The sequence below is a fragment of the Camelus bactrianus genome, chromosome 2, assembly GCF_048773025.1.
Source record: "Camelus bactrianus isolate YW-2024 breed Bactrian camel chromosome 2, ASM4877302v1, whole genome shotgun sequence".
Taxonomy (NCBI): Eukaryota; Metazoa; Chordata; class Mammalia; order Artiodactyla; family Camelidae; genus Camelus; species Camelus bactrianus.
Genome location: NC_133540.1, coordinates 27,136,129 through 27,157,711, shown reverse-complemented (window position 1 = coordinate 27,157,711; position 21,583 = coordinate 27,136,129). Strand labels below are relative to the sequence as shown.

Here is a 21,583-nt window from a genome sequence, read left to right as displayed (position 1 = left end):
AGTAAAATCTGGTTCACATTTAGAGTATTATCAGTCCCTTTGAAAGCTCTCTTGGATGTGTGGCCCCTCATTGAGTTTAAGCTCCAGCTGCTCTGGGGGGACTGGCACTGGCCTTGGAAGGGAAGAGCTAGGATTGCAATGTTTTCCTGCACTGTTTTTAAAGCTGTTTTCTCTTTATAGGTTTTGAAGATGACACACCACCCAGTTGCTTTTCCTCTGGCGGCAGACTAGCGGGTGGCAGAGTATGCCACAAGTTTGATGTTTGTGTCTGCTTCCCCAAGGTCGAGAAATTATCTCCTTAGAAGGCAACAGTACTATGCATGTTATGAATTGTGTCTCCTTGGTCGGTGATAAAGAAAATGGGACTCTTGCCCCGGCAGCTGGATTCATGATCGGGCAAACACCACCACCACCCCCTCCACCTCCACCCCCTCCGCCTCCACCATGTCCGTTCTTGGGGGAAGGGTTTCCTCCCTCTCCTCCTCCTCCCCCTCCCCCTCCACTGCCTGGGGGGCCTCCGGTCCCCCCTCCCCCCCCAGGACTACCCCCCACTAATCACCTGAATGGCTTCAGCCACCTTGGTAAGAAAAAACGGATGAGAAGCTTTTTTTGGAAAACCATCCCAGAGGAACAAGTTCGTGGCAAAACCAACATCTGGACCCTGGCAGCCAGGCAGCAGCATCACTACCAAATCGATACAAAGACCATCGAGGAGTTATTTGGGCAGCAAGAAGATACCACCAAGTCTCCCCTTTCTAAGAGAGGCGGGACTTCAAATGCATCCTTCAGGGAGGCGAGAGAAGAGGTAAGAATGGACTGCAGAGGGATAACCCTCTGGGGGCTGCATGGTTTTGTGTTTGGGGATGTGTCTACGTTTCCAAACCTGCTAGAATCACTAAGAAAGAAGACAGTGCAAGTGAATGTGCTCTGGAAGTGGTAGAAAGGGCTTTCTATGATGAGCTCGAGCTGAGTAGCCAAAAAGTGTAAGGCTGCATCCTCCCAGACATCCCAGAGGATTATGACCTCATGCGGAGAGCATGCTATCTGGGGGCCTTGCTCTCCGGCCTCCCAGCACCGCCCTGCCTCCAGCACATCTGCTGTTCCCCATGGCGGAGCAGTTCTGCTGAAGTCCAGCATTATCAGTCTCCACTGAAACAAAAAATTGGGTTTCTGAACTCCATTATCTGAGATTAACTAGAGCTTCCAGAGACAAAATGTTCTTTATTAAATAACATCATTAAATCATGCACATCCTTAGAATTTTCTCTTGATTTTTCCCTCCAGTTTTCCTTCCACAAATGTTTGGAGGTGTGGCCTTCATTCCTCAGATCTCTGAATTAAATTTTGGCCTGTGTGGAGCAGAGGTTTCCAGAGGGCCAAAGCATAAAGCTGTTTTCAGATAGACTTTCTAGGAAGCACATCTCCAATTAACGCTAAATGTGTTACTTTGAAGAAAATATAAAGCTTGCGAATTGTAAGCAGTTAGATGAAAGTGTGGCCTCAGAGCGACAGGTCACCATACATGATAGAAACTGAGTCAAAAATTGCATTTTTTAAGTACTCTCTGTTTAGAAACATGCAAGTAAATTAAGAAACCTCTACTTGCTAGAAGAGATCATTGGGAAGCCAGGGGTTAAAAAAAAAGAATTCTGCCCACTTAAAAAAAAAAATCACTTTTTTAATCTGTTGTAAAGTAGCAGAGAAACTGGGTCAAAGATGGAGCGGTGTAGATAAGAGAGCGGGCAGGGCTCTGGAGTGAAGTAGCAGCCTTCTGCATTATTGAGTTCTGGAGCTGACAGTATTGACCTCTTTTCCCTGTTTGGCTCAGGAACGTGTTAACATCTCTCTGTGAATTCACCTGGGGGCCCTTGGACCTGGCGGTGTGGTCCCCTGTTGAAATAGCCAGGAGTCTATTTATGATGAAGAGCAGAGAACCTCAGACTAGAACCAGGCGTAAGGTGTGTGGTGCTTTGAGAGGCAGTCTTCAGGACATCCTTCGTGCCCTGCTGTGCTGAACAGGGCCTTCCCCGCGCTTTCCTTTATGCAAAGACCTTTTACTTCTTAGCACATCCTTTCAGTATTGGAAGGAGCCAGAAATCACTTCCTGAGTACCCTGGCCTCTGCCCCAGCTTCCAGCAGAGGCTCCCGGCTGTACAGAAGGCCGTTTCTCACCATTGTCGCCCAGCTCTGCTTACTGGCCTTCAAGCACTTTGAAGGGAAGAGTGGATGGGCACGTGGAAGCGGAGCACGTATCTTAGGAAAGCTGCATAACAGACAGAAGGGGGTCTGGCTCCCCCGGCTCCAGGGGGTGCGGGGCGGGGGCAGCTGGCCAGATTAGAGTGGGCAGTGTCCTTTGTCAACTGGGACATTTATTTTGCCAGTGATAGTTAAAGGGGCTATGTGGAGCTTGCTGCTTTGTGCTCGTGACTTCCAGAGAGGTTAAGAGCCACTCAGGGAGGAAGTGGCAGGAAGTGTGGCATCTTTTCCCGACAGAAATGTCCATCTCTATGCCAGATCGAAAATTCAGGAAGGAAGAGCCTTTGTCCCCGCCTCCCTCCACCCCTATGCCCTAGGCACATCTCTGCTTTTTTCTTTTTTCTTTAACTTAAAAAAAGACCTGAGGTTGAATATTTAAAAAATTTTTTTAATGTATTTATTTTTATTTTGGGGGGAGGAAATTCGGTTTATTTATTCATTTATTTTAATGGAGGCACTGGGTATTGAACCCAGGACCTCTTGCATGCTAAGCACACACTCTACCATTGAGCTATACCCTCCCCACCTTGAATAATTATTTTTTTAAATTGTGGTAAAATGTACGTAACACAACATTTACCCTCTTATCCGTTTTTAAGTATCCAGTTCAGTGCACAAGACCATTCACATTGTTGTACAACCACCATCACCGTCCATCCACAGAAGTCTTTGCATCTTGCAAAACTGAAACTCTGTTCTCATTTTTTTCTTTTTCTTTTCTTAAAATTTTTAAATGTTTTTTTATTGAGTTATAGTCATTTTACAGTGTTGTGTCAAATTCCAGGGTAGAGCACAATTTTTCAGTTATGCATGAACATACACATATTCATTGTTAATGCTTTTTTTTTTTGGTGTGAGCTACCACAAGATCTTGAAACTGTGTTCTCATTAAACAAGCACTCCTCACTCCTCCCCTCCCTCTGGCCCCAGGCAGCCCCCCCTTCTTTCTACCTCTATGAACCTGACTACTCCAGGGACCTCACACAGTATTTGCCTTTTTGTGACTGGACTGTTTCACTTCACATAATATACTCAAGGTTTGTCCGTGTTGTAGCATGTGCCAGAATTTTAAGGCTGAATAATATTCCCTTGAATGTATAGACCACAATTCGTTTATCCGGTCATCTGTTGATGGACACTTGGGTTGCTTCCACCTTTTGGCTCCTGTGGATACAGCTGCTATGAATGTGAGTGTGCAGATATCTTTACTTTTAACACATGTGGGTCCTAATCTGAGAGACAGCATAACTAGAAAGGAAAATTAAACCATCATGACTGTGTAACATAAGATAATCTAGCTCTTCATCTCTTTAGTACTCAGGTAGGGCAAGTATTATAAGCAGAGAATTATCCAGAATTAGGTTCCATTTTTCATGCCATCTCCAACAGGGCTAGAAGTATTATATATGCTTTTTATCAGTGAAAGAATACAGTCCATGCTGTTTTCTTCCCTTATTAGATTTTCTTCTAAAGAAGTCACAGCCCAGTAGAGTGACAGTCTAACACAGACTGAAATTTACAAGTGGCTGAATTTAGGAAGAACGACACTTAAAATAGTAAATTAGAACATTTAGTAAGGGGAGAAAAGGTTACAAAATACTACTGTCCTTGTATCTTTGCTGGCTTAAAGTTAACTTGAAGAGGCTACAGATGTTACAGTAGTAACTAAACTGTAATAAAGTAATTAGAAATAACAAAGAATATTGCCGGGGATAATAGTAAAGAGTTTGAACTCAACCTCCACCTCCTTTTCTGAGTTCACTGCTCTCAGCTCTGAGGAGTTCCCCACCCATCTGTTACCACTGCCCCCCCAGCCTGCAGAGCTCGTTGGCTGGGGCTACACTTTACTCCCTATAGAATCTGAGCCGCTCTTTAGGGGAGGACGGTCTTAGCCGTTTGGTGTCCTCCAAGGAAATTAAAGGTCACTGAGAGGATGGAACTAAACTGAGAGAATGAAGGGACTATCTTACAAGGCATCAACATGATAAATAAAAATTGAAGTCCACAGTGGAAATACAGTAAGATGAATAAGGTCTGAGGATGGAATGTGAAACATGGTGACTGTAGTTGACAACATTGTATTCTATAATTGAAATTTGCCAAGAGAGTAGAACTTCACTGTTCTTACCAAAAAAAAAAAAAAAAAAAAAAAGAAAAAAAAAGTTAAATAAGTGAGGTGATGAGCTAGGTGGGGGGAGTCCTTTCACAATGTATACATAGATCAGATCACCATGCTGTGCACCTTAAATATCTTAATAGTTTCAATTAACTTATAGCCCCATAAAACTAAAATTAAAAAATGAAAAAGAAAACATAAATGTTGAAACACTTGAGGTCATGCACTATGCTGTCTGTAGTAATATTACAATTAACGTTGATTAACTAACCACATAAGAAATAATTAAAATTGTTTATGAGAAAAAGAGAGGAAAGGAAAGAGGAAGGAAAAATGGAAGGAAGACTGGTTTTTCTAAACTTATGGGAAGTAATGTTATTCTCCCACACTGTAATTCAGGTATCAGTCATTCTTTCTCAACTTTTGTAATGACTCCAGGATGTTCAGAATTCTGAGACATGCTCAATCCAGAACTCTAGAACTAGGTAGAGTGTTTGCAATGTTTGGGGAAAAGAAAAAAAAGCTTCAACTGGGTTTTCATTTTTTATCCCTCAGAGCAGGGGGATGAACATTTCCAAATGCATAGCCAACCAAAAAAAAAAAAAAAAAAAAAAAGAATGGAAATCCATCAAAACCCAAAAGCTAGTAAGTCTATATTAGAGGATACAGGATGATTTTTAAAATTTTGCTTTTTAGATTTGACATAGGAATGAAATAACTACTATTTAGTGTTGCTTAAGTAGATAAGGAAGCCTTCTTTGACAAATTGAAACAAAAGTGGTTTAAAAATCTCTTCTGTCACTTGGAGGATATTACGCTACATGAAATAAACCAGTCACAAAAGGACAAATCCTGTAGGATTTCACTTACATGAGGTACCCAGAGTAGTCACATTCACTGGGACTGAAAGTAGAATGGTGGCTGCTCGGGGTGGAGAGGGGACATGGGGAGTTAGTGTTCAACAGGGACAGAGTTGCAGTTTTGCAAGATGAAGGGTTCTGGGGGTGGATGGTGGTGATGGTTACACAACAATGTGAATGTACTTAACATCCCCAAACTGTACATTTAAACGGTTAAGATGCAAAATGTTATTTTACTACAACTAAAATAGAAAAGTTTCTTCTTCCTTAATGAAGATGGCAGACAGACTTTGCAGTGGATTGATGGTAGATGAATTGTAGAAGAAAGTAGGAGAGCTTATTTGGAGGTTTTGGTGGGGGGAGGGGTAGCCATTCACACCCTTCTTCAGGGGGTCAGAACAACCCACCCTGGCAGCCTGGGGGGGACTGTCACTGTAGCAGGTGGGACCTCTCTGGAGGTGCTGAGGGGAGCTCCCTGCCTTCCGTTTTCACTCCCCTGTTCTCCAGGCATGGCATAACCCCTCTGTGGGCCTTTAATGAGAAAGGTCAAGAGCTCTGTACATGCCAAGTGTACTTGCCTCGGCAGGCCTGCCGTCCTGCGCGGTAGATGTGGACTGATTGAACTTATGGGGAGGGCGGGGGCCAGGTCAGCTCATCCCTGTTCTTGGGGCCGTTTGTCTCAGCCTGTGCAGCCAGCGAGTCCCTGCGGAGTCCGTCGCTGGGAGTGACTCAAAGCATCACCAGTCCCACACGCTTGGGTTTCTGAACTGCTGGTCCTGAACCGGCGGCAAGCCTTTGGGAAGTAAGATAAGCTAATTTACACGCGTAGCGATAACCCTCTTTCAAGGACTGTTTTGTAACAGTGCTTTAGAAGGTTCAGGCGGGATGACCTATGAGGAGGAGACGGTCCGTGCACCTGGCAGAGTGGAGGATGCCAGAGAGGAGGGCACTGTCCCCGCTGCCTTATCAGCGGTCTCACTTTCCTGCTGTTCACAGGAGGCGCTGGGATTTGTCCTGCCCTTCAGGTGCTCAGCGATGGCCAGCCTGGGTTCTTCCTTAGGAGTACTGCTGGATTCTCTTAAATTAGTGAGCAGTTTCTGAAGCCTTGCTTCAGGCTGCGGAGACAGCGGCTGCCCCAAGTGTGGCGCCCCCACCCTCCTGGGGCTGAGCGTGGAGGGCTGTCCCTGGTGGCCCAAAGCTGCACGGCCGGTGGCCGTCTGAGCTGGAGGGAACGTGCGTTCTGCCCTTCGTCTCAGAGATACAGCTCTGGGGTCCCCAGGGGACTTGGCCAGGCCCTGCGGATGGCTCCCTACAGATCTGCCCCAGTTCCTGGAGAAATGCCCCAGTGTGAATCCTGGGCTGGGGGAGGACCACTCCCTGCTTGTCTGTGTTCCTATATCCTCAGCGATGTTGGAAGCCACAAGAGCTAGAGTGAACAGGAACCAGAGAGACCCAGGAGACTTTCAGTTCTAGTACTGCTTTGGGGAAGGTATAAAATGACACCTCTGAGGCTCAGTGTCCTTATCTGTCAAATAGGGACAATACAAGTAACTTCTCCATCACTTTTTCGGCAACAATAGCGGTGGGTCTAGGCTGTGTGTACAGAGTCCCAGAGGGTGAGGGGTGAAGAGGGTGAAGGTGGGGCTTGGGGTGTAGGGGCGGGGAGGAGAGTGCTGCCATCAAGGGCTAACTACAGCAGGAGGTGGTAATTTAGTGAAAGCAATATAAAAAAAGTTTCTTTTTTTTTTTCCATTCCAAGTAGAAGGGAGGGCAGAGAAAGCTCTTCGGACGTGTATATAGCCAGGTCAATATACAAGCTCTTACTTGTGGCTTTTAATTTGTGGATTATGATAAGCACATCGTTTTCTGTCTTAAATTTAGATTCCTCTTTTTGGTATGAGCTTTCTTCTTAAAGGATGTTGAGTTTGACAGGTTTTATTCTCACCCTTTCTTTCCCCCCTCCTCTCCCCTCCCTTCACACCGAACTTGAACTGTAATCCAAGAAGGAGCCTGTTCTTTTAGCTTGAGAGTTTATTTTATGGCTGGCAGGTGATTGTGTTAACATGAAATAAACCCCTAGGATAGTAAATAATGTGATTGTTTAAGATTAGTCTTCAAAAGAAGGCAACCATACTCTTGCAAAAATTTAACCTTGTAGCCAGGAAGTCCCATTAACTTTGGTTAACAGTCTTTGCTGCTTCTTATAAACTTAGAAGCAGGCCCAGAGATCAGGAATTTAATCTGAAACCTGATTCTTTTTTGCTCACAATGAATCACATACTTTTGGAAGGGAAGAACATTATGACAACATTCCCATTTTAGCTAGTCTCCCTTTTCCAAAAAACAAATGGGAAAAATTGCAGGCTTTTAAAGTTATCTTTCCTCCATGTATCTTGGATATTTACTTTCAAAGAAATTGCTTCTGTATGTAACACCACCCACCTCCCCAAAGAAAGTTTATGTCTTATTTCTAGTCTGATAAAGCCCTTCCAGGTTATCACAGTGGTTTTCCCTTATCTGTGGGGGGCTACGTTCCAAGACCCCCAGTGGATGCCTAAAACCGTGGATAGTACCAAACCCTGTATCTACAGACTGTCCCGTGATGGTTCGACTTGAGATTTTTCAACTTTACGATGGTGTGAAAGCAGCAGGCATTCAGTAGAAACTGTGCTTGGAATTTTGAGTTTTGATCCTTTCCCAGGCTAACCATAGGCAGTCCAGTCCGCTGTCGTGATGCTGGGCAGGGGCAGCCCGGCAGCTCCCAAGCAGCCACGTGATCATGAGGATAAACAGCCAATTCACTGGCAACCTGTTTTCCACTTTCAGTACAGTATTCAGTCGATTACATGAGCCATTCAACACTTTGTTATACAGTATGCTTTATGTTAGATGGTTCTGCCCAACAGCAGGCTAATGTAAACATTCTGAGTTGGCTGGGCCAAGCTGTGACGTTAGGTGTCTTAAGTCCATTTTCCACATTTTCAATTTATGATGGGTTTATCGGGACATAAATTGAGGAGGATCTGTACTGTGTTCTTTCCTATAGATATGTAACTATGATAAAGCTTAATTTATCACTTGGGCACAGTAGGAGATTAACAACAATAAGGAATAGTAAAATAGAACAGTTATAATGTCGATGACCAGACATTAATCAGTCCATCTAAGAAAGAAATTGAAAATTTTATTCGAGCCAAACTGAGGACTATCACCCGGAAACAGCCTTTCAGAAAGCTCTGAGAACTGTTTTGCCCATTTGAGATGAAAGCACAGTTATATAAATTTTGAGACAGAGGGTTGTGCATTAAATGACATGTTGACAATTTACAGAATCCAGATCTGCCCATACCAAGCGAGAGTGGGTCATCGGTCATGGTGGCCTCTTACAAGATTAAGAAGAAGGTTATCTCCTAAGAAGTTATCTTGTTGATGACAGGAAAATGTTGCTCTTAATGGCTGAGCAGGTATTTCTGCCGATGGGGAGGTTTGGTTGATGCACAAGGCAGATACATGGTGCTTAGGAAAGGGAAGAGAGGAGGCCAAAGGTCAGAGAATGTTTAAATTTTCCTTGATTTGCCTTAGAATGTGAATTTTTATTTCATCAATAACAGTATACTGCAATGAAAGTTAAATGAATGTGGTCTCTCTCTCAAAATACCTTATTGTACAAACTGAATGCCTGTTCCATCTTAACGAAGCACTCATCATGCATGGTGGCTGTAACTTTTGCAGTTTGAGGTTCACCTGCAAAACTAGCATGAATTTCTTTTTCCTTCCTCACAATTTCATGGATAGAGGATTTGTTCTTACTGTAGATCTTGGCAGCCTCAGCATACAATTTTTTTCCTTTCCTAGTTAAGTCGAGAACTCCAACCTTTTCACTTAAAGGAAGCGCTTTACAGCCTCTCTTTGGCACATCTGAATTGCCGGCATCACTGTTCTCATGCTTTGTGGCCATTAGTAAAATAAGGGTCATTTGAACACAAGCACTGTGATACCATGACAATAGCCCAATAACCAGGATGGCCAATAAGTGACTAAGGGACACCATATGCAGGATACACTCTCATCACGAAACGTGAGCTTTCATCACTCCACTCAAAAGGCACACAATTTAAAAGTTAGGAAGTGTTTATTTCTGGAATTTTCCATTTCATGTTTTTGGACTTCAGCTGACCGGGGTAAATAAACTGTTTCACTCACGTGAAATTGTGGAAACGGGGGAACTACTGTAATTTTAAACAGCCCAAATCTATTGCAGCAAAAACCTGGGTTTAGCGGGTACCTTAGACTAGCCACCATATTTCATTAAATCAAAGATGATGCATGTATTGCAAGATGCATCCTGATTGCAGAGATGTTCACATGCCAAAAAAAAAAAATGCTTCTTAGACTTGGGGAAATACAGCACAAGAGTTTTCCTTTTTAAATTCTGAGTAAATAAAGTGTAGGGCACTGTCTTACCTCCTCCTAAAAGGGCTGTAGGACATACATATTCTTTTTCAATGAAAATAAAATTTTCCTTTAGAAAAATATCAAGAATGTTATTACATCTTTAAAAGTAACAGTGTTGGTCCTTTTACATTCCTAAATCAGGGTTGGGATTCATTCTGCAACATCTTCAGAGTTCAAATCTCATATGATTCTTGCTATGCTGAGACATCTATTTCCAAATTGGAGTGTTTAATTGTGGGGTGTATAATTCTAAGAGGAAATTGCAAAATTTAGAAAATTTTAATATAATTTATGTAAACTATACAATATTAAATTAGATATGTGTAAGTATTACAGTTAACAAAATATGTCATTGCAGAAAGTTGGGGAGATGATAATATTTTGATGTTCATAAAACTATATTAGGTATATCAGTTAATCTCTAGATATACATAGTGGGAATTATTCTCTTATACATTAAAATCAGTGTTGTATTTTGATAAATTTTAATTCTCTTCTTCCCTCCAACTCTTTTTATTTGTGTTTTAATAATCTTACGTGTCTCTATTTTTTTCCAGATTACCATCTTGGATGCAAAACGGAACATGAACATTGGGATATTTCTTAAGCAGTTTAAGAAGTAAGATTTTTGCACACATTTGAAACTTTTGTCACGTCCTTGCTGTCAGCATCAGAGGCTGTGGGTGTGAGCTGAAATGCAGATTCTAACGAGTGAAAGTTATTCCTCATACCTTCAAGCTGTTTTTAGACGCATGGCTTGATGAGTCCCCAAGTGTGTGGCACTTTCTGCTGTTTACTGTCATAAAAACACAATCTTGTGGCTTGGAGTCCAGGGAGAATTGCCCTGGGGTGTCTACTCAAGTCCAGTATGTCAGGGAATTTATAAATTCATCTGTGGCGTTGTCCCGTGAGTGGAGGCTGGACCGCTGAGTCAAACAGTGGTTAAATTCAGGTGTTCTAAAGCGGAAAAGAGCAGGCCCTGGCTCCAGGGGTTCCACAGAGCTGCTTTCCTTCTCCCAAAGAAGCCTCCAGGGGCGGTTGCCACCTGGACCTCTCTAGGAGGCCCAAGGATGGTTTTCTAGGGGAAGGGACCTCTGGTATACCAGGGTTCTCGCTTTCCCTGGCAGTGAGGCTGTTACGATCGCTGACACAAGACCGCCCATCAGACTGGGGAGGAGGCGGGATGGGAAGGAGGGTGGAGGTGATTTGTTTTAATTTCCACTGGCTTGTGTTTCTGGCACTCCAGCACATGTGACCTGGAATCTGATCACTGTCTTTTCAAGGTCTCCTCCGTCCATTGTAGAAGATATTCATCAAGGAAAGAGTGAGCATTATGGATCAGAGACATTGCGGGAGTTTCTGAAGCTTTTGCCAGAGTCAGAGGAGGTAAGGAATTTGGGGCATGAGTTTCAGATGTTAGGAGTGATGATGAAAGTTTAATAGTTTTAGGAATGCCAGAACTCACATGGGAAGGGCACTCTCCTATTCAGAGCCAGAGTTTTCTCTCATAACAGCAAACAGTTACCCAGTAGAAAGAGTTTGGGTTATGGAATTAGAGAACCTAGGTTTGAAGTGGAGCTCTTCCCTTACTTGAGAAAGTTGGGCAAGATTCTTAAGTCCTGTGAACTTTAATTTCCTCACCTGTAAAGTGAGGCTAACGATGCTTACCTCATTGGATTGTCGAGGTGATTAAACCCTAGTCATGCATCCAACCTGGTACTTGGCACATGGGAGCTCAATAAATTTTAGTTCCCTTTTCTGTCGTCTAAGGATGATCTTTGCCTAGGGCTTACCCAGGCTTGTTTCATAACATGTAAACTTTAAGAAAAGAAAAGAAAAAGCAACCACTTTGGAATAAAGATGCTCTAAAAACTGGAGAGGTAGGTAAACTTTTAATAAATGTTGTCTATATAATTGACTAAAAGGTGGAGAATGCTGTGATAACAATAGAGTACCACAATATAAATAAATAAAGTTATGGATTTTGGTGGGGGGCTGATTTAACTGAGTTTCTGAATGATTAGTAGTATGACAGAATGAAAAATAGAAAAACAGTTCTGTAAAAGCTTCCAGAACTGTGATATTGTCTATTTATGAAGAAGTGACCTGTGGAAAAATTCAGTAAGAAGTTACGTGAACACATAGGCTTGTACATAGGCTTGTAAACATTTGAATAATGCAGAATCTTATAAAGTAAAATGCATAAGTGACCCTTTTACACGTACTGCTGGTTCTTCCCTCCCTGCTCCTCTTCCCAGACATAATTTATGGATCTTGCCTTTAGTGTCATTAATAACAACAAGAGAAATATATTTCTGCTTTTTCTTTCCCATCACTGATAAACGCACAATGTCAGATTGAGGATCTTAGTGGGTAACTGGATATTCCGGGTACATCTAATAACCTGAGCTGCTCTCTCCACCTCGGGTTTTCTGTTTGCAAATTAATTGTAAGTTACCAAAGCCCAGATTAATTAATGGTGTGTATTAATGTCAGTAAAGGGTCTTAAAGAGTTGAGGGAAAGGTACATTAGATCATAATTTACCCTGGATCCTATATACAGAACACTCTTTAATCTTTTATGTGAAGAATGGGTGTTCCAAACATTTTTTCTTAATTGAAGTATAGTTGATTTACAATATTGTGCTTGTTTCAGGTGTACTCAGAGTCTTTTATTAGGATGGGTAGGGTTTAATGAACTGAGTTGCTCTAGAAACCTTATTCCTGCTTGGGTGCTTTCATGCCTCCTCCTGGTACCCAGTCCTAACAGAGCCCTCAATTTCCAATTATAAGTGGAAGTCAGGCATGAGGGAGGCTGCCGGCTTCCTGCCATGAGAGGGAGGAGGCTAAATGTGGTTTCCTTTATATCTTCATTTCTAACTTAAAAATCAGAGGCAATTAGAGAATGCAAAGGCAGTGGAAGGCTCACAGGTCTTTCAGAGAAGCCGGTTAGCTGTCACATTGCTCCTGTTTTAAAGACCCCCATTTTCTGAGTTGTGTGTGGGGTGTAATTCAAAGGGAAGACACGGTTAAGGGAATGATGACTAAAACCCACCCCAGCACTGCCCAGGACCCTGGGGCTCTTTCTGCCCCAGACAGTTAGCTGAGCCCGGACACGGTGTCCTGCAGAGATGGAACCCTGCCCTGGGACCCTGCACTGCTTTCCTGGCCCCTGGAGCAGTCCATCAGCCTCCTGCTGCAGGGCCATCCTCGTCTGACTGTCTAACCAGCTGGGTCACACTCCTGCTGGTTTACATCACTGACGCCTGGCTCTGGCTCACCACACCCTCCAAACTCCACTGGGAGCTTCCCTCGGCAGAAACACCCTGACAGTCCCCAGGGCCGCTTGGCGCCCCTCCCTACACCACCCTGGGGTGTGTGTGCTGGCAGAGGGAGCCACCTCATGACCACAGCCACTGCGGGCACGGACTGGCTTTGCTGTGAGTGCAGGGCGCCCACTGGCCCCACCCGGAACCAAGGCTGACCCTGCAGTCCTGGGTGGAGAGTAGAGGCTGGAGATGAAGCCAAGGAGGAGGTAGGGCCAAGTGAGAGAGTTTTAGGAATGTGGCAGAAATACGCTGCTAAATGCAGCAATGTCCGTGTAACTGCACGTTGCTACACCTGTAGGGTAACGTTCTGCGCTCATTTTTAGCACACGGAGGGACTGAACATTGCTTGAGTGCCCCGTGTTCCAGACTCTGGACTGAGCTGGAGGCCAGCAAGTGCTTGGCCCAGTGCCTGGCCCACACAAAGTCAATAAATAAGAAACAGAGGCTCATCCAGGTTAGCCAACGCTTGTCTAGTGTCATGTGATTCGAGAGGCCTGGAGGACGGTGGTTTTGAACCCTGGGCTGTCTGACTCCAGAGCTGTTCCTTGGGCTGCAGTCCACTGCTCCCTTCAGGGAAGGAAGGCCAAGGGTTCTCAGAGACCCGCCCCCGTGGCCTCCCCGCCCCGCATCCCCTCCCGCGTGCACAGCGCACTGGCGAGGAGAGTGTCACTCAGGATTGCAGCGTCATCTCATCAGCACGCTGGAATTACGATTGGAAATGGTCCTTTCTCTCCTGCCGGCTCAGCTGGCAGGCTCACCCCATGGGAAATTGTTTTCAGGATTTCTCTGCCCTTCACCACAAAGCTTTTATGTGGTGTCTTTGTTCATCTTGCTTCAAACTCGCAGAGGGAGAAGGTGAACCCAGAAATCAAAGCACCAGGGCCGGAGAGGGGGCTTGACAGGGAGCAGGCGGTCGTGGGAAGGAGCCCTTCCCTCCGTTGGCGCTGGTCCACTGTCGCCGGCTCAGTGTCTGTTGGGGACACAGGGCTGGAAGGTGGAACTTCTGTTTTCTGGAAGCAGGTTGCGTTGCCTCCTCTGGCATGTCTCTCACCTCACTCTTCCCTTCCTTGTCTGCCCTGTTCCTGGGAGAGGAGGAAGCCCCAGAGTCTCCTCTTGGCTGGGTCTGTCGGCGGGAATGCCTGCTGTTTCAAGGCCATGTGAGTGGAATTAGACTGCATGACGGAGGCCTGCCCTTTGGAATGTGTGAGTCTTAAGAAGCGTGCCGTTTGCTGTTAGGACAGAAACCGGGCACAGCCAGGTTGTAATGAGAGTCGGCTGGCCCAGCCAAGAAAATGATGCCTGACATCGTTTGATAAATGCTTTTTGATGATGATGAGAATGCATAATAATTACAGGGTTTGTCCACCTCTCTTTTTTACCTCCCTCACTGTGAAGGCACAGTAATCCCTCTTAATGAACATAAATCTCATTTTGAAATGGAATTAAGAACCGTATACACGGCATTGAAGTCACAGACTATCTTTAGTATCACCGTCCTCTTGAACTCCATAAACATTTTTCACTCTTTATATAAGTGAAGGCGATTAATCATTGTTCATTTACAGTTCAGCACATGTTTAATAGAAATATCTACCAAGTGTACTTAACATGACCTGTTGTTACGCTTCAGACAGGAAACCGTGCCGCGGTTCTCAGAAGTCCTGCCCGTGCTACATATGTGGTCTTCTGCAAGGCACAGCCCTTCTCTCCCCCTGCCCATATATGGTGAATCGTTCAACTCTGGTTCAGAAAGGATCAGACTTCATTCTGTGGCTTTCTCAGTCCAGCAACTAGGCACTGATTTGGGTTTAGCTAATCCAGAAGTTCCATCTGCCCTTAAATGTAGTAAGGCTGAAACCAGAAAATTCACTTCGGGGCCCTACAGGGAGAGGAAATAGTGCATTTCTATAAATGGCTGTTTTCTGCTGACGTGGGGGGAAATGTCATCGTAAGGCCCAGACTTACTACCAGGCTGTGCGTCTGCACGCTCACATGGCGGTATTTTCAGATAACCGATGCAGATATGTCAGTTTGTGGATCTTCGCAAATACCCCGTCCTCCTTGTTTTTGCACTGTTATCTCCTATTTTTCAAGAGGTTTAAAAATCATGTTATTTGTAAGGGCACCTAACATAATCCAGGGCATGGGAGAGAGAAAGCTTTATTAAAAATAACAGAAAATGTAAGTGTGAGGGTAGGCTGTCAGCTTTACGCGGGTAGTCTGAAGATGCTGCTTACCATACAGGGTTTTTGTTGGAAGACTGTACTACAGTGAACGGAGATGTGTTTTTGCCATCAGGTTGGTCCCAGCTTCTGTGTGGGGAAGTCACGTCTTGCTCTCTGATGCAGTTTGAGAACTTTCTCTTTGCCTCCATCCCTACCTGCTGGCTGTTTGGCTAGATTCCTATGTCAGAACTCTTTTCTTTCCCTTTACTACAGCTGAAAGAATATTTGTGAGTTTAAGAACTTTAGTGTCATTTTTTTACAATAGTAGTACCTATTCACTGGGGAAAATTTGGGAAATAAAAAGGAGCTGCAGAAGCAAATGATCATGACTGTGCTCCAACAGCTTGTGTAGACACCTGGCTCGTCTTGTTCCTGTGTTTGAAGAGTGATTTATTTATTTAGGCTTTTTTTTTTGGTGGGGGAGGGAGGTAATTAGGTTTATTTACTTCTTTATTTTTAGAAGAGGCACTGGGGATTGAATCCAGGACCTCATGCATGCTAAGTATGCGCTCTCCCACTTGAGCTACACCCTCCCCCCTTGTTCCTGGGTTTGCAGAGGGTACGTGGAGGGTCGGGGCATAGCAGACACCTCTTTTCTGAATTTGTAGGTGTGGGAGCCTACTGTACACGGTGTTTTATTCCCTGATTTTTTTCTTAGGGGAAAATCTTGACATTGATCTTTGAATTATTTAAGCGGTTTTCCTTTTTATCTTCCTGCTGGAGAGCCGCTGTGTCCTCACCTCAGCACAAGTGGCCCCTTCCTGTAAAGCTGCTGCATGGGAAGCGGGACTTGACCTCAGAGAATTAAGGTCTCTGTTAGACAGCCCAGCATCCACCCCTGTCTAAGTCTCGTATCCAAAATACTCCAAATAATAAGATTGTTCATTTATGACTCAGACTTTGCTGTAGTGACTGTCCAGTTGCTTCTTTTTCCAAACAGGAATCTCCCTTCCAGATTGTAACTCAGAAAAAATTTCCATCCTTAGAACCGACCCTTTTTCAGCCTGCCGTTAGTGCCTGCCCCGAGGAGTCCAGTGGCTCCAGCTCTCTGGCTTGTTTGCGATTGTTTTATCCCCACATAAGTGACACAGCTCTCCTCTCCCTAACTTGCTTGTTTAGTTTTTTTTTTTTCTTTTAAAAAACAAAGTAGTGGATGTAATGATTCCCTTTTCCGTCTTTTCTTAGGTCCACTCTCATATCAATTTGAACTTAGCACTGAAATCCTTATTTTCTTAAAGGAATTCGAAGATGAAGTTTAGAGTTCTGTTACATTTTAATTATTTGTCCTTTTTCACTTGACCCTCTTTCCCTCTGTCTTTTAGATCAAGAAACTAAAAGCATTTAGTGGTGACGTCGCCAAGCTGTCCCTGGCAGACTCCTTTCTGCACTGCTTAATTCAGGTGCCAAAGTAAGGATCATTGATTACTGTTCTTTGCAGAATAAGGTTTTTAAATCGGTGACATCAAATTCGACAGTTTTACTTTTTATTTTTCAGCTATTCACTTCGAATTGAAGCCATGGTGCTAAAGAAAGAATTTTTACCTTCCTGTTCCACTCTATACACAGATATAACTATTCTTAGAACTGCTATACAAGGTCAGTAAATATATGATGCGTCATGTGATTTGTTTTTATTTTAGGGGCAGTTTATTTTTTTCTTTTTTAAAATTAATTTTTATTTTTTTATTTTTGGGGGAAGTAGTTAGGTTTATTTATTTGTTTGTTTTTCAACGGAGGTACTGGGGATTGAACCCAGGACCTCATGTATGCTAAGCACATGCTCTACCACTGAGCTAGACCCTTCCCGCAAGCAATTTATTTTTTAAAAAATTATTCAGTTGAAAAATTAGATATGGGAAGTTATGTTTCTGATATAAAGGGAAATGAGATATTACCAGGGATAGCATTTAAGGTTTATATCCGTTTGCTTCCTCCTCCCCTGATTAATTAGTTTAATTAATTGACCAATCAATCAATTAATTAGCATATTATCTTCCCATAAAAGGTTTCTTTCAACTGAAGCTTAGGAGTAAACCTTGCTGGAGCTCGCTCTTGTTCCTCTCCTGGATTAGCTTTCTGTGTGTGTGTCTGGTGTGTGTCTGGTGTGTGATGTGTCTGTAGTTGTGTGTGTGGTGTGTGTGCATGGAGGTGCATGCTCCAGACAGGGCCCCTGGGCCAGCTGCATGTCTCTGCCCCTGCTCTGGCCTCTGTTGGTGGCTGGGACCCTGCTTTAGGGAAAGCTGATCTCATTCCCCCTTGACTTCTCCCCGGGCACCTCAGTGACTCTTCTGCGCGGGGTTCCTGATGTTTCTGTCCAGTGGTGTCTTCTCCCACCGCTGCCCCTCCAGACTCTAATATCTGGTGGACTAGTTAACATTTGAGAGGGGCGAGTCCGCCATTTCCGGTTCTTTGAACAACTGGCCAAATTTCTGCTTGCCCCCTTGGGTGGACTGCTCAGCCTGCCCAGTGTCTCATGGTGTGCGCTGGGACCTTGCGTTCTGGCGTCCGTGGCACTGAGAATGCCCGCCCAGTGCCTTCACCTCCTTCTGTCTCCGAGGCAGAGTCTCTGGCACTCCCTGACCCTCAGATTTTTAGCATTCATCAGTTGGAATCACCGGCCTGATTTCTTCTTTGTCATTTTCTGTCATTGTGGTAGAATGTTTATTCCTATTTGGTTTTCCTGTTGAGTTGCTCTGACCTGTGTTGAAATTAAGTATTTTTTTCTTCAGCTCATCATATTTTCTTTAAGAGACCAAGAATTAAGAAACATTTTCTTCTTTCAGTGTAGAGGCCTTTATAAATTTCTTCCTATACCAAGCCTGAAGCAACAGCTTTGAAAGGACTGTTTCTCCTGTTCAAATAAAGGTGGAAGAATATGTTTTCATACTGAGCAATACAAATTTGTGGGCATGGTGGAAACATTTCTTATCTGGTTACCCTTCAAAACCTGGCCTTCTTAGATAGCACCTATCAGCAGTGATCCAAGTATAATTTTTTTAAAGTAATACCAGACTTAATGGAGAATATTAACTTAAAAATACCATAGGGGACATTTTATTATCTGTATATACTGTAATTTTAATAATTAAAAAAATTTTTTTAGCTTTTCAAATATATTAACAATTTTCAGTATTGTTTATTTGCATAGGAGTATGTACAAAAGATTTTTTGTTTAAAGAACTAGTTTACCAATATATGACAATAATAAGTTCCTTTTTAAACCTTTAGGTCAATCCAAATGAAATGCAGTTTTGAATAAAATGGAAAGAGTCTCTGGGTACCTGCCTCTAAGGGTTGGGGTTTTGCAAGTTATTTACATGTCATCCCAGCCTGTTTTTTGTTTTTTGTTTTTGTGTTTGGTTTTTTTTTGTTTTTTTTGTTTGTTTGTTTTGTTTTGTTTTTGGTGGGGGAGGTAATTAGGCTTACTTACTTATTTATTAGAGGAAGTACTGGGGATTGAACCCAGGACCTCATGCCTGCTAAGAATGCGCTCTATAACTTGAACTATACCCTCCCCCCACCCCCAGCCTGTTTATTTTTTATCTCCTCATAGCTCATTGGCTAAGCAAAATGTCTCTCACTATTCATTTTCATAGTTCATAAATAAAGCCTCAAAGGATATAAAGGAAAAAATTAAAAAATAACTGCTGAGAAATTATTCCTGTTAACACAGTGTGCTGCTTTTCATAAGGCTTTTGTAGTTGCCACTACTTGAAAATTTTCGTTATCAGAGTACTTTGTGATTCTTAAGTGTCACACGTATTTGATTCCCCATTAAACGCTAGGGCATGCCTCAGCCAGTAGCCAGGGGTACGCTAGGTATACTATAGAATATGCTACTTTGTGTCAATCTCTTACACAGTTTAGGGTCAGAGCTAGTGTCAGACACACTAGAATTTGGGTGTGGTCACTGTCTTTTGTGTGTTTAAGCTGAAGGCTTCTCTGAGGTGGTGTGTTCTTTCTGACAGAGCTGCTGTCATGTGAAGAGCTACATTCGATCTTACACTTGGTGCTGCAGGCAGGAAACATCATGAATGCAGTAAGTAAAGTTCAAAGCGTTGAAAAATGTTGAATTTCCAACTCTATTTGTCTGTCTAAAGGTATATGCCTATTTTTTTTCTTCCGATTTGTCTTCTTCAGGGAGGGTACGCTGGCAATGCGGTAGGATTTAAACTGTCTTCTTTGCTCAAATTGGCAGACACAAAAGCAAACAAACCCGGGATGAATCTCCTGCACTTTGTCGCGCAGGTATGTGGAAGGGAGTCGTACAGAGAGAGAACAGATGTGAGATCCCCTGGAGGCAGTGAGGGCTTTCGCAGGGGGAAGGCGGCATCAGACAGAGTCAGGGAAGGGCATCAGTAGGAAGGTTTCTATTCGCAGATTCCTGAGCTGAGCTGCCCCTGGCGTTACAGGCCTGGAGGGGCATGGAGCAGGGGCTCAGGGGAGGGAGGCAGAGTGGTTGGTGAAGCCAGGTTATGAAGGATTCAAATCCTAAAGCTGGGGAATTTGGATTTCATGCTTTAGCAGTGGGGAGCCAACAGAAGTTTGTATACAGCATCGTGGCAGGACCAGGTGGGTTTTTGCTTCTAGGAAAATGAGGCAACGTAGAGGACGGCTAAGAGTGGGGAGAGAACAACAGGGCTACCTCCTGGTGGAAGTTGGTGCAAGTTGCTGGGTGAGATTAAGTATTTTTTTCAGAGTAATGGCCACCGGGATGGAGCATAGAGCCCAAAGGTTGACACATCCCTGGTGTTGAACTGGGTAGATTTCTGACCAGTTATATGTAAAGGGTGACGGAGTCAGGGCCATGAGAGGCTCACTTCCACTCTTGCCTCTGTGAACTGTGGGTTAGGGTGCCCTGCTGTTCACATGGGTTTGGGTTCATCACTTCCACCTTTGACTGGGTCTGCGTGACACCAAAATAACTAGTGACAAAGTGAAAGATCAGCCGAGGACAGTTCTCTCTCTCTTGTTAAATTGTCTCACATAGAGAGTCGTGCTGATTTGTTTTTCCCTTCCCTGAATCTCCTGGCTGTTTTGACAATGATCACGTAGCCAGAACTTAACCTGGGAAGAAAGTCGTGTTGCCTGCGTGTTTCAGGTGTGAGCTTCAGAATGGATCAGAACAGGGAGATTTTGACTTGTCCTTTACAGGCTGTACTTCCTCAGACACGTTACTTAATCCTTAAGATCCTCAATTTCTCCATCTAATGATGAGGGCTAGTGAGACCTCAAAACTAGGTAATTAAGAGGGCGGAGGGAGATAAATCCATAAAGTGCTCATTAGCTCAGTGTTCAGAATCTAGTAAGCACTCCATAAATAATCCACACTGTCATCACTGGATTCTTCAGAAAACAGAGGGCACATTGAACTCAGTGCAAGTTTAAGAGTTAGTTTTCAGGATGTTAAAACCAGAAAATGTGTTGCTCACTGCGCATGGCCTGCACCACCTCCCAGCTGCCCCTTTAGGTCCCTGCATCACAGTGCTCTGTGTAACTTGGTCTCTGCCTGTGTGGGGAGGTTTCCCAAGTTCGTAATTGCTCCCTTCATACCTGCCTTCCTTGCACCCTCTGAACCAGCGAAGAATTCCAGCACCTCTGTGGCCTGTGTACCTTCTGATTAAACTCACTTTGCAAACTGGTTTAACAGCTGAAGGGATCTTGGTCACAGGCGAGCGTACTCGTAGGTATGGGTGGTGTCTAAGCAGGATATATTGGTTTCTCTTAGGAACCCAGGGCCCTGCTGAGCCCCACCTCCTTCCACTGAGTTTTCTTGCACATGAATAGTATTTCATGTCAGGATCAGTTGCTCAGTGTTTCTTCAGAGTAGAAGAGTTCAGGTAAATCTGGTAAATCTTACTAAGAATATGAGAATAAGAGTCCATGCCTCCAGGAATTGCTTTGAATATATCAAGCGTAAGCATGGGAACAGTGATTTCATGGTTCCTTTAAGCCCTGAGGAAATTTTATTATCTGTAATAGTGGATGAAATTCCAGTTCTATCCCCACATAGTGAGAGAAAATTCTGTTTTTGTTCCAGGAAGCCCAAAAGAAAGATGCCGTTCTTCTAAACTTTTCTAAAAAATTGTATCACGTTCAGGAGGCTGCTAGGTAAGCAAGAGAATTGTGAAATCAAGGGTTTTGTTTGTTTGTTTTTTAAACTGCCTTCTTCTGAAAACTGATGAATATTTTACAACTTCTGGACTCAAGTTTGAACTTTAAAAAGTGTTGTCTTGTTGAACTCTCAGACCTTCCTTTCAGTTGCTTACAGAGGTGTGTATGCACCTTTGGAGTTTGGGAGTTTTGAAAAATTAATCTTTATTTTTAATCTAAAAAACCCTA

The 21,583-nt window shown here is 43.6% G+C and overlaps 1 protein-coding gene across 7 annotated transcripts in view; it reads left to right on the top strand.

Moving 5' to 3' along the window:
- FHDC1 (FH2 domain containing 1) overlaps window positions 1-21,583 on the top strand; it is a 39,868-nt gene that overhangs the window by 6,425 nt on the left and 11,860 nt on the right. For 5 of the 7 annotated variants that reach the window (XM_074377232.1, XM_074377222.1, XM_074377221.1 and 2 more), the window contains exons 2-10: window positions 181-805; window positions 10,245-10,306; window positions 10,971-11,073; window positions 14,108-14,173; window positions 16,564-16,649; window positions 16,737-16,837; window positions 19,210-19,280; window positions 19,382-19,489; window positions 21,282-21,352. In XM_074377232.1, coding sequence (XP_074233333.1) covers window positions 317-805; window positions 10,245-10,306; window positions 10,971-11,073; window positions 14,108-14,173; window positions 16,564-16,649; window positions 16,737-16,837; window positions 19,210-19,280; window positions 19,382-19,489; window positions 21,282-21,352 — 1,157 coding nt within the window. In that variant the 5' untranslated portion in view covers window positions 181-316. Of the gene's footprint in view, window positions 1-180; window positions 806-10,244; window positions 10,307-10,970; window positions 11,074-14,078; window positions 14,220-16,563; window positions 16,650-16,736; window positions 16,838-19,209; window positions 19,281-19,381; window positions 19,490-21,281; window positions 21,353-21,583 lie in introns of those variants that run through there. The other 2 variants (XM_074377243.1, XM_074377246.1) reach the window with 2 other exon arrangements.